This window comes from Poeciliopsis prolifica, unplaced genomic scaffold (assembly GCF_027474105.1).
Source record: "Poeciliopsis prolifica strain line A6 unplaced genomic scaffold, Auburn_PproV2 SCAFFOLD001, whole genome shotgun sequence".
NCBI lineage: Eukaryota > Metazoa > Chordata > Actinopteri > Cyprinodontiformes > Poeciliidae > Poeciliopsis > Poeciliopsis prolifica.
This window is the reverse complement of record NW_026562376.1, coordinates 7,784,544-7,800,235: the sequence shown is the minus strand read 5'-3', so window position 1 is coordinate 7,800,235 and position 15,692 is coordinate 7,784,544. Positions and strand designations below refer to the sequence as shown.

Sequence of the window (15,692 nt, the reverse complement as noted above, 5' to 3'; positions counted from 1 at the left end):
GCATGCACACAGAGACTGAGATTAGTAAGTGGCAGTGAGTGTTTAGTTAATGATAATATATTTGTTCTTTCTTCCATGTATTGTGAGTTGTTGGAAACTTAAAGGGTGGATAACCAGATGAGTAATAGTCGATTGTCGGAGAAAGATCCTTGGAGTGCAAACCAGGGGAGCAGTCAGAGAACTGTTGAGGAGATTCACAGAAGGACTCTTGGAGTGAGTTGTAAATTAACTCTGAATGAGAGGAGGAAGAGAAATGGAAAAAGAAAAGGAATCTGAACTGGGAATCTGTTTTCCTGTGGGAAATGCAACCAGAAGGCAGACATTGGAACGTCTAGACAACATGGAAGCTGAGAGAGGTAGGGGTTAAAGTAAATCTGACAACAGATCGTGTGAGCAAAACAATCAGGAACCTGCCCTCCTAAGCTCCTCCTGATTGGACTTGACAAGCTCCAGCAGTGAAGACACCTGTGGGTAACATCTTGCAATCAAAGGCGATAGAGACATGCACACAGCCCTGTGGATATGACGATCATATTAAATCCACCATGTCCATAAAGAACAGAGCTTGATTGCTCAGAAAGTTAAACAACAACAAACCTTCAGCCTTCCTGTTTGCCGACTGACAGCATACAAGTGTTGATGTGTTATAAAAAGCAAAGTCTTTTCAACTTGCTGAACTTTCTTTGACTTAATTTTTTTGACACATCACTGATACTAAAAAGGGCTAATGTTGAGTTTTCTTACTGCAGTAACAACATCTACACCGAAGAGTGTAGAGTACAACAGAATGATCTACGTGCTTATAAAGTGCATGATAAGTGTACAGTTTCATGTTTGTAGAGTGACACTATAAGGCAGAATGATTGCTCAAAAATTGCTCAAGGTTTTCTCTTTTGAGATATTGGAGATGATCGGCATCTGCTTGTAAATGTTCAAATCTGATTGCCGTACAATAGGGAAAAGGCTGTGCTGTCCTTTGAGTCAGATTTTTTAGACTGGAATTCGCCAAGAGTACAGATACATAATTGGTCTTTCTTTCTAATCCTTTCCATCCATGTTTTCTTCAGCAACGATAGCACTGACAACAAAAGAGTGAATGCATTATGAGCTCAAGCTGAAAGCCTGTCATTATAAGTAGCTTTCTTGTGTCCACACTCTGACTCATGAGTGTGCTTCATTCAGCCTCCCACTCCCTTTTGCACATGTCATGTGCAGCTCAGTCCTCGTCTACTTTGACGTCAGGAGGCAGGCTGCCTTCCTACATCGCCTGTCGAGGGCAACCGGTTGGACAGATCATTCCATGCAGGAAGCCTCTTCGCAGAGGCTGTGATCAATAGCAGACACATGAGGCTCTCTGTCTAATCACCAGTCCAAAGAGGAAACAATGCTCAGTGTGCAACATCAGCACAGCGTGTTCCCTCACTTCTGGCTCTGCTTTTTATTCTGTCTTTGCCTGGAGCTCAGTGAAAAGAGCCTCACCAGAGTCCCCTCCGTCTTCCTCTGTGATGCTCCAGTTACAACCTCACATGCACTCTGGCCAGAGCTCACCCGCCTGTGTGGATGCTGCAGACAGAAGGAGAAATAATTCCACAAATAGACCCGTCCTCTGACTCACAGGGGAGCACGAGCCCCACTTCTGAGTGCTCTTGCCTCAAATTTTCAAATGTGTGCCCCAGGCCAAAATAAGTTAAGGAGGAACCACAGGGAAATCAAATTTGGAGTTATTAGATCATACTGGAGGTATCTGGGGAGGAAGACAAATGTGTGCATAAATACATATTGTTATGAAAATAGGTTGATTTTTGGTGCTTGAGGCTGTCTGTCAATAAAAGAGCACGGCTAATCCAGAACAGGATGATTGGCCAGAATGTGGATGATGTTTCCCTTCAGTTATCGACAGTGGTTTTATCTGTACTTTTTTTGGGACTTCATTAAACAAAAGTCAAACTAGTAGACTATTTCTTCTAATTGAACCTGTAAGTTTAGTTTCACTAGCAAGGACCATGCCACAAAGACTAAAGATTTATTGATGAATGGATGAGGGATGAAGGGGAGAGAAATGAAGAGATGAAGGGATGAAGGTCTGAATGATCTTGATTCGCTCATCTGGGAAGAATGATGGAGGGCTTGTGTGGGACCTGAGTGGTAGATTTTATAAATAAAACTGCAGGAACTGTGGGCAGTAGGATTTTACAAATGAGCCAACAAGTGTTGCACTGAATGCAAATTCACTCTGCAGTTTCATGATTTTTATTTGTCAAAGAAAGGAAAACTATGAACAGATCTCCTTCCCTTCACAGTTTGCAAGTCTCATAAAATCCCACTTAAAATTAAACCTGTGATTGTGACATGACACCATATGAACTATTACAAAGGTCATAAAAACTTTTGCAAGGTCCCGTAGCTCTTTCTGTAGACAGAGATAAACTAAAGGAAGCCATTTATTTCCTGGAAGCCATTAGTGAGGTGATTGGGTTATTCGAGACCTCCTATTTTAGGGAAACATGTTACGTGATGCTCTGTATGTGATAAGAATGGAGCAGCAATTCCCCGTCGAAAACCAACTCTGCACAGAGACAGCTTGATGTAGTAAAAAATGTATTTGGATTATGCTCAGAAGTAAATTTCAGTTTTATATGAAAGTGAAGCATAAACATGTTTAAAAAAATTGCTATAAGCTTCTGAATTTCCCTCCAGAAATTCAGAAGAAAGCCTTGATGAGGTTTCACAGCACATGAAAGTGGGAGGTGAGAGACTGCTAATGATTGAGTCAAACCTCCATCTGTGTTGCTGCAGCTCCCGTGTTCTTCTTTTCATTTTTTTTTCTCTTTGAGTTGACATGTTTTCACACCTATAAATGCAATTTTTTTTTTACGGAGCTCACTTGTCCTTGAGTTAATTTACTGTTTCTCTGTGCTAGGATACACTGCTCACCAGCCATCTTCCTCCTCTGCTGCCTGCTCTTCCCATTTCAATAGCACCTTACAATGTAAGCCCAACTGGTGAAAAGAAAATATTTCTATGTAAAAGTTAAATTAGTCCAATATATATTTTTTTCATTTTACATGTATATATTTTCTGTTGTAGTATTCATATTATTTCACCCTAAACTGAATCAGACATTCCTCTCCTGGATGCATGAATCACCACTGGAATAAGTATGACGAGATCGAACTAAATAATTCAAGAGCTAGGCCTGTGCTACAAGATAGGCTCAAGAGAGCTACTTAAGGACTGAGGCCTGAGGCACGAAGCCTTTGAGTTACTCCTGGAGGAAATGTGGAGAATATAGTATCCCGGGACAGAAGAGGGGCTTCAAAGCTCTCCTACATTATTAAACTGCTGCCTCCATCTGCAGCAGACGGGAGCCTGAGGACAAACTCACACCTGCTTAAGAAGGTGCAACAATAACACAAACACGCACCAACGTACACACATGAAATACAATGCTAAGAGGGCTGTAACTCATATCAGACTCTCAACACAATTTCTGAACAGACATCTGAGGCTCAGAGACTTAAATAACTGTCACTTGATTTGTCTCTAGCCTTGATGAGATTTATCTTCTTGTCATTTCATTTTATTGTGGACAAACAAGAACGGTTTTCTTCTCCAGAGCAGCTGCATGTGCACAACAACCACAGTTGTGATTGCTCATGCTGCTCCTACTTGTTTTATGTAACATATAAAAAAGCCACAATGTCAAAGCAATCGTATTTTTTTGTTGTTGTTTTTGTTTTTGTTTTTTGAAGTGGGCTTCTGTGAAGGTATGAGAAATGGGCCGGTCTCATGTAGCAGAAAGTAAATAAATCCTCAGAGTAGCAGAAGGCCAGGAGGTATGTACTACTACAGCTGCAGCGACGGAGTTTCATCATTTCCTGCCACTGCAACAAATCAATCGAAGACTCGCCTTAAATGCAAATAGATGCAGCAGCCTCTACCATTATTGATTGGCACCCACAGCAGAAATGTGTACATTTAATTTTGATGTGTTGGAACAAGGATGTGTCTAAAATTTGCAGCATAATTCACGAGGGCTGAAGCTGCTATAGATTAAACAGGAGTTAGCAGTAAAACCTGACTTCTGAAAAAATGGGTTGATAATTGTAGGAAATATTTTTGGGAAATAATAGTAATCATAATCAACATTGACATAGCAAGTTGTAGCAATAGTATTGCCAGTATTGTTCAAGGCAGCTACGATATAGCTGCCTTGAACAAAATGTATTATTTCATAATAAAGCAAGTGAAAAACCCAAATATAGTTTTTTTTTCATTGAAATCTATACATACATATCTTAATGGTGACACAATTAATATTGCTACCGTACAATTTATTTAATAGTAAAGTATTTATTCAGAATAATAACATGAAGAACAAAACCTGATGAAGATGGGGTTAAACCTAAATGAGGCTGTAATATTTTAAACACAACAAGTTAGAAACTTTTCTCTATGTCTAAATATCAATGTGGCATTTCAGGTTCACATGATCAGAGGACGACAGCAGACTGCTGTACAGTTTGACGAGAACAGATGAAACAAGTCCCTTTACATATGAAAGGAAGAGATGGAAGGATGTCAGGGCTGTTTCTTTTGTCCCAGTCCACCCCCATCTTTGGGTCACCAGTTCTCCATAACAGTAGTTTTTTTAGGGTTATTTGTATGAGTCTTTACTAGAGGGAGCAATGATTGTGCAGGGTATTGTATCTTTTTATTTTTTCTCTGTGACGAGAACTAAGCCTCTTTTTTTTTTCCCTCACAAGAAAGCGGCACACACATCAACTGTCTAGACTGTCGTTTCGAAGTAAAGAGCATGCAATCTGAAGAGAAGTGTCAGGTTACAGCCCCAGCTCTGACAACACAAAGCTTTGACTTGTTCAAAGTAGCACAGATGCTGATTAATGTATTTCTCTCTGCTGTCATTCTGAGAAAAAAAAAATCTTCTTCAGTAGCCACGGAAAGCACTAGTTCAGTCACAAATGACTGAAAATTTTCCAGCTTGTTTACTTCTCTCTTGGTTGCAGTAAATCATCCCACTCTTCTTAACTTCCAACATGAGTAGGTATTTAGGGGGTTAAGTTGTGAAAATGCCTCCCATGGCTGACCTCATGAGCATGCCAGGAAACCAGTGATTTCAGCTTTTGAGACTCAAATGCCTACCCATATCCCTGTTACGTTCTCTGCGTAGGTACCTCCTCCTGTTATTATTGCCAACATCCTGTCTTTATCAGCTCAAATTTCACCAAGGGAGCAGGCCAACGCCACTAACAGCACAGAACTCCCTCTCTTTGTGTGGCAGACTCGATTTTCTGCTCTTTCTTATTTTGTTTTTTGGTCCTCTTAAGAGCATTCACATTCTGTACGACCAAAATGAAAAAAAAAGATGTAAAAATGCCTTACACTGTCTTTAGAAAGAGTGTGGCTCAGTTGACAGAGTAGTCGTCTTGTATTTTGAAAGTTGTGAGTCCAATTCCAGCTTCTTCCTGCCCGGTATAAGAATTGAGTTGAAGGACTTTAAAAAAGTTTCAAAATCCCCAACAAGGAATAAAAACGGTGCATCGTAAGATAATTTTACACAAAAATAGATTAAGACAGATGTTACATTTATCTGAAAGTTTGAAAAGGGCCATTTGGGCAGTTTTCACATGACTTTACTGTTTTCTCTAAAACTTGCAATTGTTCCATTTAGTAAAATATCTGTTCCCATTTGTACACACTAATAATTTCAAACTATTAGGCCCTGTCTGCGTGGAATAACAGATTAGTTTGACTTGTTTGTTGTCCAGTGAGAACATTTTGAAGGGACTTGGAGAAAAGCAGTTTTATGTAGGTTGAAAGGAAGATTTTACTTTGAAATAATTCAGTGCAGTCAAATCTAAACAATGTGTGTCTGTGAAAGATAAGACAAACTCCTTTATGTGAAAAGTAAAGGATGTTTGCGATGTTGAAATGTAAAATTTTACTGTTTTAATTACGTAATACATGCTTCTGACACCTTTGTTTAGAAAAAGCAAAACAAAGCACAATACATTATTAAAAATGCTGCCAATGTTTTTTTTAAAGCTGTTTAAATTTGCATTGTGTTGCTTCCTTGCAAAGAGGAAAAGCCTCTCCTCGCTCCACATGACACTGTTTGGTTGGTGTGAAGCTGCTAATTAAAATGATTAGAGTGAACTGTTTGATCCATTTGATTTTTTTAATTAAATTTGCTATTCTAATAGAACAAGAGTAGCAAAATCAATTCTTTTGCAATTTGCAATGTATTAAATTTTTTTGAGGAGCATTGTGCCTGAATAACAGCAGTTTTGCTGAGCAGCAGAGGGTACAGCGTTGGTCAGAAATATGCATAAACTTGTCTTTGACATGAATGTCATATTTGTTTTTCAGGGTTTTATCATAGAATATAAACGCTTTTTTTTTTCAACATGGAACGATAATACAACAAATAACTTCGATTATTTTTAAAAATAAACATTGGACATACATGTTTTAATATATGCAGGCTCACATTTGTCATACATTCCCAATTTTATTTAGACAAATCTTGTAGGAGGTTGCAGAGAGCACACATGTTTTGAAGTCATTAACAATTACTACCAATTTACCAGTATTCCTGGCATCGATTTTAGCTTTAAGAATAGTCCATAAATGTTCAACATAGTTGCATCCACGATCTTCATTTTCACTCCAATGTAACAGGTAGATTGAAATACAGTTCCAAAAGTGGCTTCAGACCAAGAAGAGGAAATAACCCCTCCCATTTGTGAAAAGAGTAGATGCTAAAAATCTTAGCAGAAATATCAGAAGCTTGATATATTGGTCACAAAAAATTTTCTTTTGCAACTTGCAAATAGCATTTTTTTTTTCATATTAAAATTTGGAGTTGTTGTATAAATTTGAGTCTATATTTATAATTTTGAATGTGTGCAAAGAACTATTACAAGACTATAGCAGTTTAAATATTTATGATGCTCATATTAATGTACTTAAACTATTGACCTACAGCAACCAGTTTGAAATCAAACTAATATATTATGCTCTTGATTTTGAGATGAATCCCAAAGCATTGTGGATTTTCTCTAAACTGAGCTCAAGCAGCAACGTTAAACTGTAGCTTGAAGACTGACGCATCAGTAATAGTTCCAAAAACAAAATTGATCAACATCCTGTTGCTCCAAAACAACTGCTTGTGTCTGCAATTTTTTGAATGTTTGTGGGGGGATGGTTTAGCTTCACATTCTTTATTTCTAATTCATTATAGTCCCTCACTTTTAATTTACAGAGATTTTACTTTGAAATGCTTCTTTGGCTAGAGTATAGAAAATGTGTCATAAATTCAACTAAACTATCATTCATCAGCACAAGCAGAGAGACATTCCACAGAATTAGATGAAATATCCCTCGGGACACCCAGATAAATCTCTTCTTTATCACATTGTCTGGATCAGTGCCATGAAAATACAACTCTTCATCTTGATGAAAGTTTCAGCTACAAAACTGTTTCTGCAATATTTAGTCTACCACACAGAAATGTGAACATATATTTTCCATCTGACTCTGGGAATAAAACCAACTGAACCGGAGATGTGATCGCGATGTTGTTTTTGTGACATTTTTGATGTCACATAAACAAGAACAGCCAAGTAATTTCATTGAAATGTATTTACTTACAGTAACATTCAGTAGATCAGAATGTGCATTCAGGTGAGGACAGTTTGTCAAATTAAAAGTACTTTTTGCCAATAAATCTTAAGCTGGTCCTAAACTTACTTTCCAATAAGCCAACATTTCTGTATTAAATGTTCTTATGGGCTGATTTAATATTCTAGTTTTAAATGTCATATTTTCATTGCTGGCAGGTAATGAAAAGCAAATCAGTCCATTCATACACTGACTTACTTTGATTTCTTTGTATTTGAGAATTACCTGGTTTGTTGACATTTTTGTGAGAATGGCTTCATTAAAATTATTTAAACTGAAAAAAAAATAAAAATAATGTACTTGCTACTTGTTTACCTGCTGCATGTCATGACGAATTAAAACAGTTCGGCAAAATAAGGTTTAACATTGTTCCAGCATCACATAATAAACTGGATGGAAAGTATATATGCAATTTTATGAGTCATTGTTTTCAGTAAGCATATTTTTCCAACACATATAAAAGGGTCATATTGGAGAAGTCACACCCTGCATGTATGCATCTTCATTGAGAGCATTTGTATAGAAACCTTGTCTATGAAAGGCTTTCAAGAAGTCTGAATACTTGAGCAGCTTTGCATTTGTTGTGTTGATAAACTGTCAGCACATAATAATTGAACATATCTTAGATTGGAAAACAAATGTTCCAGGAATCCTCCAGGAAATCACTAGTACCAAGAAATATATTGCCAAGAACTTGTCTGACTCATACTTCCTCATAAATGGCAAACTTTAATTTGACATTTCTTTGTACATAAAAAAAAAGATAACACAGTCTGTGTGTCACTGAAACAGAAAGGCACTGAGAGTTTTTGTAATCATTTGTGTAGGAACAAAATGAACCTTTTCTTTTCTTTTATGGTTTTATGTCTTAGCAGCCATCCAGGTCCTTATAGTCTTCATAAACATGTATAGATGGTATAATTTACAAAAGCAAACTACAAACCAGTTGCTCAATCATCCAAGTTAAATAGTTACAGAATTAAAGTGTGAGTTTAAGAATCAGAGCTAAGGCCACATCTATATAAGACTTTGAAGAAACTGCATTGGTCTTTATAAGAAACACAATCTATAAAAGGGGGGATATAAAATGTACAAAATGTTATTAAAATTTATAACCAAAATAATAATTTATCAAAAAGAGCATAATTATCACTGTCAAGTCCTCATATAAAAGTGTAAGAGGTGTTTTATCCATTAGGAGCTTTCTTCAGGAGTACTGGAGGAATTTCTGCAGTGCTTTGCTAAGTGGCTGCTCTTCAGGTTTGCTATCAGGAATCATATCAGCGCTCCTCTCCGCGCTCAGCTGGATGACCGGTCTCATTTCCTTACAGCTCTGCAGACCCGCTTTTGTGATGTTCCTGCAGAAATCCACTCTTACTTCCTCCAAGTTGTCCCCGTGCTCTGCTACACCTTGCAGGCTTCGGTCTGTGATGCGCACGCAGTTTTCTAATTGTAGGCTGCGCAGCTTCTTGCACCTCTGCAGTACAGAGACCACATCTTGATCGGTGATGTGTGCGCAGCCGGACAACGTCAGGGTGAGAAGGTTGGGACACCTGCATCACAGACAGCAGTCACAGTTTTTGTTTTTCTACACTTGAGAGTGGTGAGTCACTTCCATACAACACAAAAAGGAGGGATTGATATCTCTGGATTAAGTCAAGTCTTAAGCAAATGTTTGTTTGCTTTTTACTGATGAATATTGCTAAGGTCAAAATTAGTCTCAGGAAACATAGGTGGATGTAAATGGAGAAGAAACATGACCTGTGTAACACTAGACCAGGTGAATCCTACACCAATCTATCTTCTGTGTATGCTCTGTTCCACTGAGGCTCTATGTGTCTCCACTCTCCAACAGTATTTAATTAATACTCAACAAAACAGTCACGGGATGTTTAGTGTGAAACAAAGAGCAACTCCTCTGCTCTACCTACAAAAAAGGACTCTGAGCAAATAAAAAAACAAGTATCGGTGGAGTGCAGCCCACTTGCAGGCTATCTCCACAGAGGATGCAGGCAGACACTTGGACCAGGGGTGTCATTCATGTTAGCTGATGCAGATTATATAAAGACTTACATAATGTTACTGCTTTCCCTACATGTGAGCCAAACATATTCCAACACCGCAAGAACGCTGCCCCAGTAACCTTTGGACATGCAGAAGCTCAGTCATGTGCCTGATCGTGCCATTAGAAGACGGTTCTCACTTTATTAGGTGTCAGTGCTGACAGTAAAACATGACGAGGATGTGAAAGAGGGATTGAAAGCGCTAAAGAGGGTTAGCGCTTTGAAGCAAAGTTCATAAACAAACTGGGTATTTATGACAGAAGGAGTTATAAAGAAATGATCAAAAATTGTGACATAACCCACTCTTTTAAAATGCTCACCGTTTATGCAGATTACTTTATCCCACCACACATTTCTGCATGCAACATTGAAATTTTCTCACACAGATATACCTCTTGAACTTTTTGACAAATTTCATTGTTTTAAATTTGGAGCACTGTATGCGTGAGCAAGCGTGTGTGCGTGTGCGTAAGGGAGAGCAACATCAAGAAGAACGGACAAAAAATATTTCTCTGGATATGTTTGAACCACTTTCCTTTTACTTCAGCATATGCTTGACTTTGTGTTGTGCTTGACTTTGGGTGCATAAACATGGCAGCTATTTGACATAAAAAATAGAATCACCATGGATACATTTGCAAGACATATTTTATGAAATGATATTTAACCTTATTCACATCAATGAGTCTGATTCCTTTCTCAACCTTTTTGTTTCTTCACTGCAGGTTTGTGAGTAGATACTGATTTCAGTGATAGATGCATTATTAATTAAATAACTTGTGAGAAGTAACTGAATTCAACCAAGCAGTTACATTACACTAAAGAAAAACAAGCAAAATATGATTTGGTAGATTAACGATTTAACTTAAATTATTTAAGGGTTTGACACCATTGTGTATGAATATGTATTTTTTGTTTTGTTTTCTGATGTCAGATTCTACTTTCAGTTTTCTCTTTTAAAAGAAAATAACGATAGGTGAATGCTGTGTTGTATACCTAAAGTTTTATTAACCAATTTGCATCAAAAGAATTCTGTTTTGATCTTAAAGCTTAGGGAAGTCATAACCCTTTTCTCAAATGTTAGCTTCAGTATTCCAATAGTGTCAGCAACATTTCCATCAAGGTTTGGTTTCGACATGATCTGTTCCTAATTAAAACAAAACAGCTTAGTGAGCTGTATGGTCCACGTTGAACACCAACAGAATGCCAAAATGTAATCACGTCTCTAATGAACCGTTTGTTTACTTAAGTCTGTTTTCCCTGGTCGAATTATTCCATCAGCCTGTTTGGGAAACTAATATGAACATTTTTGCTTCGTTGTCTTCTGAATTAAAAGCTTCTTTTCAAACAGGGTTTGGGAAATTTGTAGCCTTTTAGATCCAGGTGAAGAATATGCGAAGCTTAAACTTTGTCTATGTTGGCAGCAGAAAGTATAATTAAAATAGAAGCACAGGACATGCTTTTGATTTTGTAACAGTAAGCATCAATTTAGCCAAATGGTGCAGATCAAAGCTTGGAAAAATCCAAATAACAACTGCAAAGGTTGAGGCAAATCTTCGAGTACCACCCACTGTGAAACCGACCTAGCATAGTACATCAAGCATGTTTTCTCATGTTGTGGAATTAATACTACAACCTCAGTAAAATGAGAAATGAGTTATTGATAAATCATTTACAATACTCATCCGTTCAGAAGGAGCATTAGATTTTAAGACAATATAAAAGAGCCTGTAGATGTGTTGGCCTCTATTGGTTTTCCCAGGAAGATAAAGATAGACACAAATGTGGCGTCAGAGTTGAGGAGGCAGGCAGAGACAGACGCACATGTTCGCTCCTCAAACAGCAACAAAGAGCCAATTGTAGGCTCCACCTGCCTGCATAAATCTCCAGTTTGCAGCTGACTGGGAGTGTCTGTGGCCAAATAACTCTTTTATCACTCCCACAGCTCTTCTGTGCCCCCTCCCACTTTGTCACGTGTGCTCTGTTTCCTCTCCCTTTTCAGACAGTTTAGGAGGGTTTATCAGCATGCAGAGAGCATAGGCCTGAAAGACACCGAAATACAAGGCCCCCGACAAAGGAGGTGGTTCCAGTTTTGAGTCATCTAACAGCTCTTGTGTCGTGCTTCTCAAATTTCACAATGCAGGACGTGCAGCCTCCTCTCTCCCTTCTGTCCTGGCCTGCCACAGCGGTTCAGCTCCCCTTACATCAGCAGTTATTACTGGCTGCCTTGAAGAAATTATCCAGAGACCTCATTACGCCTCTGTGGGCTGATTCCTGGCCTCTGCGGGGCCGGCCACACACAAGGCCAGGAGCCAAAAGAGCCAGGTTTCAATGACCTATCGCTTACAAATTTTACGTCACTCAGTAAATATAATTATACATGTGCCAGCAGTTGTGTTTGGCAACAGAATTAGTCTCATATCCTGCAGATGTTGTTTTGCTTTTACAAGCAACTTTGGATACGGCATCTGTTTCTAATGATTTTGTTCCCTGGTGCCTTCAGCGAAACATGACAGTTTGACTAAAACCAGTGCTCACAATTTTGAACTCTAGAGACCTTAAAACATACTAACGCTGTTAACATGACTGCCACTTTGTTTACATCCAAAACCAAGAAAAGAGCCACAGTTTTAGAAGGCTGCTGCCTGGCCAACAGGTGGCACTCTATTTCATTCATTTAAGTTTATTTGGTAGGGACAGACACACATTGACATAGACAAACTGAACAAAACAGCAGTCCCATGTTTGCGTCATAGTGCAATAGCAACAGCTAATTCACAGCACTTGTCCCTACACGGGCTTTTAAAAAGTACCTCTAAAAATTGAAGTGATAGGACAAAATAATGTTGATAACATCTACAAACAAACAGTGAAACATAAAACATCAGATATAGATACAGTTTTGTTTTTGACATAACCAGAGTTTTATCTCTCTAGCACTTTCCGAAATGTTAAAATTTATAGTTATGTAAGACCGAGTTCTGGGCTCTCTTATTGGAGTTCTGGGCTCTCTTAAAGTTAGAATTAGAAATTCTCCAGAGCTGCTGCTTCTACACATCAAGAGAAAATTTGTTCTATTTTTAAGACAAATATTAGCATTTTATGTGAAAAGTGAAGTTTACTATTAAAGCTAAACATCATTTAAATTTATTTAGGATACAAATGAACTGATAAATTTATAAATTGCATTTATACAGGGGGAAAAAGCTGTTCTTTAACAGGTGGATGAACAATCATGATTTATTGCCACACCTACTTGTGAAAGTGCTCAGTTTTTATTATTTTTTGCAAATAAGTAAAATAATAACCAGCCCCTCCTTTCTAATTCTACTGATTCTACTCTAAAATGTCCACTGCATCACTGCAAAACCACATTAAAGACTTAAAACCTAAATCCTTGGATGAAATCTGACAAATAATTTTTTATCCACAAATTTACAGGATCCCCAAATGAAATAATCCATGATTGCTAATTTCTTTTCCATACTTTGTTGTGCTTCTTTACTAAACAAAGAGTAAATGCACATTGACACTCACATTTGGCACACATGGGCCAGGAAAGTGCTGACCAGGCTGTCATGTTTGCTGCAGATGTCCTTCTGGAACGAGCTCTTCAACCAGTCCTCGATGTTGCACACCAGCTGGACTCTGCTGGAGTACCAGCATATAGTTAAGTAACGCAACGATGGTCCCAGCACATAGTTGTCCCATCTAAGCTGACAAGGGGAGCTGAAGTGGAGTAGGTTCCATAGGCAGGGGTCAAGGTAGACTTCACGGAGCTGACGACAGGTGAGGGACAAACTCCTCCGGCTGTCCTTGTCCAGGAAGGAGAAAAGGTGGAGGAGGCACTCGCGGTTGAGTTGAGTAAGATGCATGGTTAAAAAGTCCCGTAACATGTAGAGAGGCCTCGTCTCTGGGGCAGAGACAGACCTGCTGGTAGGCAGCAACAATGAACCCACAGCCAGTATTGTGTGGCCTAGATACATGATGCCCCCTCAGGCGCACGCTGAAGGGCCTGCACATATAAGGCGGTAAGGAGACAGCTATTTTGGGAAGACAACTGTGATACGTTCAAAGATAGAAATGTTTGAGTCGTGCGCTCCCTTCCCATCTGTCATGGCTCTCAACAGGCAGCAAGCTCTGGATGGGGCCAGATGTTTACACTATCCTGGCCTACTTCACGCAAACGTCGGAGTTACACACCCGCATCAACACATGTAAAAAGTACATGTGAATGTATCTATGCACAGTTAAAACCTTTATCCTGTGAGGAATATTTGTTGTATCATTGTTTCTTTTCAAGCAAACTAAGCATAAGCATTGTGTAGTTTCATCCCATAAAGTTATATATATGTAATTGAATAGATAATTCTGCCCTTTGTACTTATTCATTCTAAGACAATTTTATTATTTGTTGTCCTCAGTGTGCACTAAAACACGGTCCTTTCCAGATTTTTTGTCATTTCCAGTAAAGATGTGTAAAAAGTTTTAAAACAAAGTAACCTCTAATTTCACATTTCAAAATTTTGAAAAGTCCACCTTATTACTGAGTATATTAATTCAGTGGCGGCAATATGTCACCTTTAAGAAAATGTTTCAAGAAAATCACAAATGCTGCTGTTATTAGCATGCTTATTTTCTGTAAAATAAATGCAGCCCAAGTACTTTATGTTTATCAGATAAGTGATGGCTAACAGTGGGCCACAGAAAATAATTTCCAAGACTCATTCATGTCTTTGTTAAATAACCATGTTAACAATTTTAAGGACTTGGGGAAAAAAACAAATCATATACTTCTGAATTTGACCAATGGCTACAGAGCGTAATCATTGTTCCATATGAAATACATTTAAAATTCATATATTTATGGACAACCGGCCTTTTACATAAATAAAACTGTGCCTCATTAATTGATGCGGATGTTTGACTTCATACATATGTCACTGAAGGGTTAAACTTTACAAGCAAACACTGAATTCGTTTTACATAGAACAAAATATACATCCACAGTTATCTGTTAATGGATTTGATTAGACATATATTGATTTAATCTAAACATTTAAGTGCGTTTGATCATCCTGATGTAGTTATGTGACATACAAATTATGTAAATGAATCTTTCAAATAACAAAGATCAAACAACAACTACATCTTCAACATCTTGATGAAATCACCCTAATTGAAGTCTTTTTTTTTTTCCAGCAGTTACTGCAGAGGTTATACGACATCATAATTACAGGAGTAAACAGCAGCAGCACTGGATGGTTTACACAAACTCTTCTGAGACTGTCGCATTGGAGATAATCACAAAGACAAATAACTTCCCAGCACCAAGCTAGACTGTTGGACATGTGAGTTAGAGACACAAGCACACGCAGTGCTATGTAGGACTTGCCTAAGGCAGCCTGGTAAACTGTGAGTCAGTGTATTTGCTCAACTGGAGAGCAGAGAATGTTCTGATGCCAGAATACTATTAGTCCACATGTATGTCATCACTCTACTTTCCAACTATGTCCAGTTAAACTTGTTATCAGCAGGCTGGAGGGAAAAAAAAACTCTCAACAATAGAAAATGCTGTTTTTGGAGTCATCACATGATGTACCTTGACATAATGTTCCTAACAACTATTGAAGCGAACAGAACAACATAGTGCAAGCAAATTATTAGTACACAAAATGTAAGCTGTACATGGAAGAGTAGAAAAAGCCCACTTGTTCCATGGATGGAGAAGGAACCACGCAGACACCTGTGTGAAGGCAACTAAGAGCAGCTGTTCCTGTGCATACTGAAGTACTTGTTCCTGCCACAGCGAAAGGGTTTACTGGTTGGCACGTGTGCAGAGGGGAACTCTGTGTGTGTGTGTGGGGGGGGGGGGGGGGGGGGGGTGTGCCTGGGCGTGGGCGGAGATCTTTGCTGAAGGCTAAA

At 38.4% G+C, this 15,692-nt stretch overlaps 1 protein-coding gene across 1 annotated transcript; it reads right to left on the bottom strand.

Moving 5' to 3' along the window:
- Positions 1 to 8,413: 8,413 nt before the first annotated feature.
- On the bottom strand, positions 8,414 to 13,739 carry fbxl22 (F-box and leucine-rich repeat protein 22). Its single transcript, XM_055034411.1, has 2 exons — positions 13,305 to 13,739; positions 8,414 to 9,257 (listed from the first exon to the last, which is right to left on the bottom strand). Exons 1-2 carry the CDS (start codon positions 13,661 to 13,663, stop codon positions 8,912 to 8,914), a joined length of 705 nt encoding a protein of 234 aa, XP_054890386.1. The 5' UTR covers positions 13,664 to 13,739; the 3' UTR covers positions 8,414 to 8,911.
- Between the last annotated feature and the right edge of the window lie 1,953 nt (positions 13,740 to 15,692).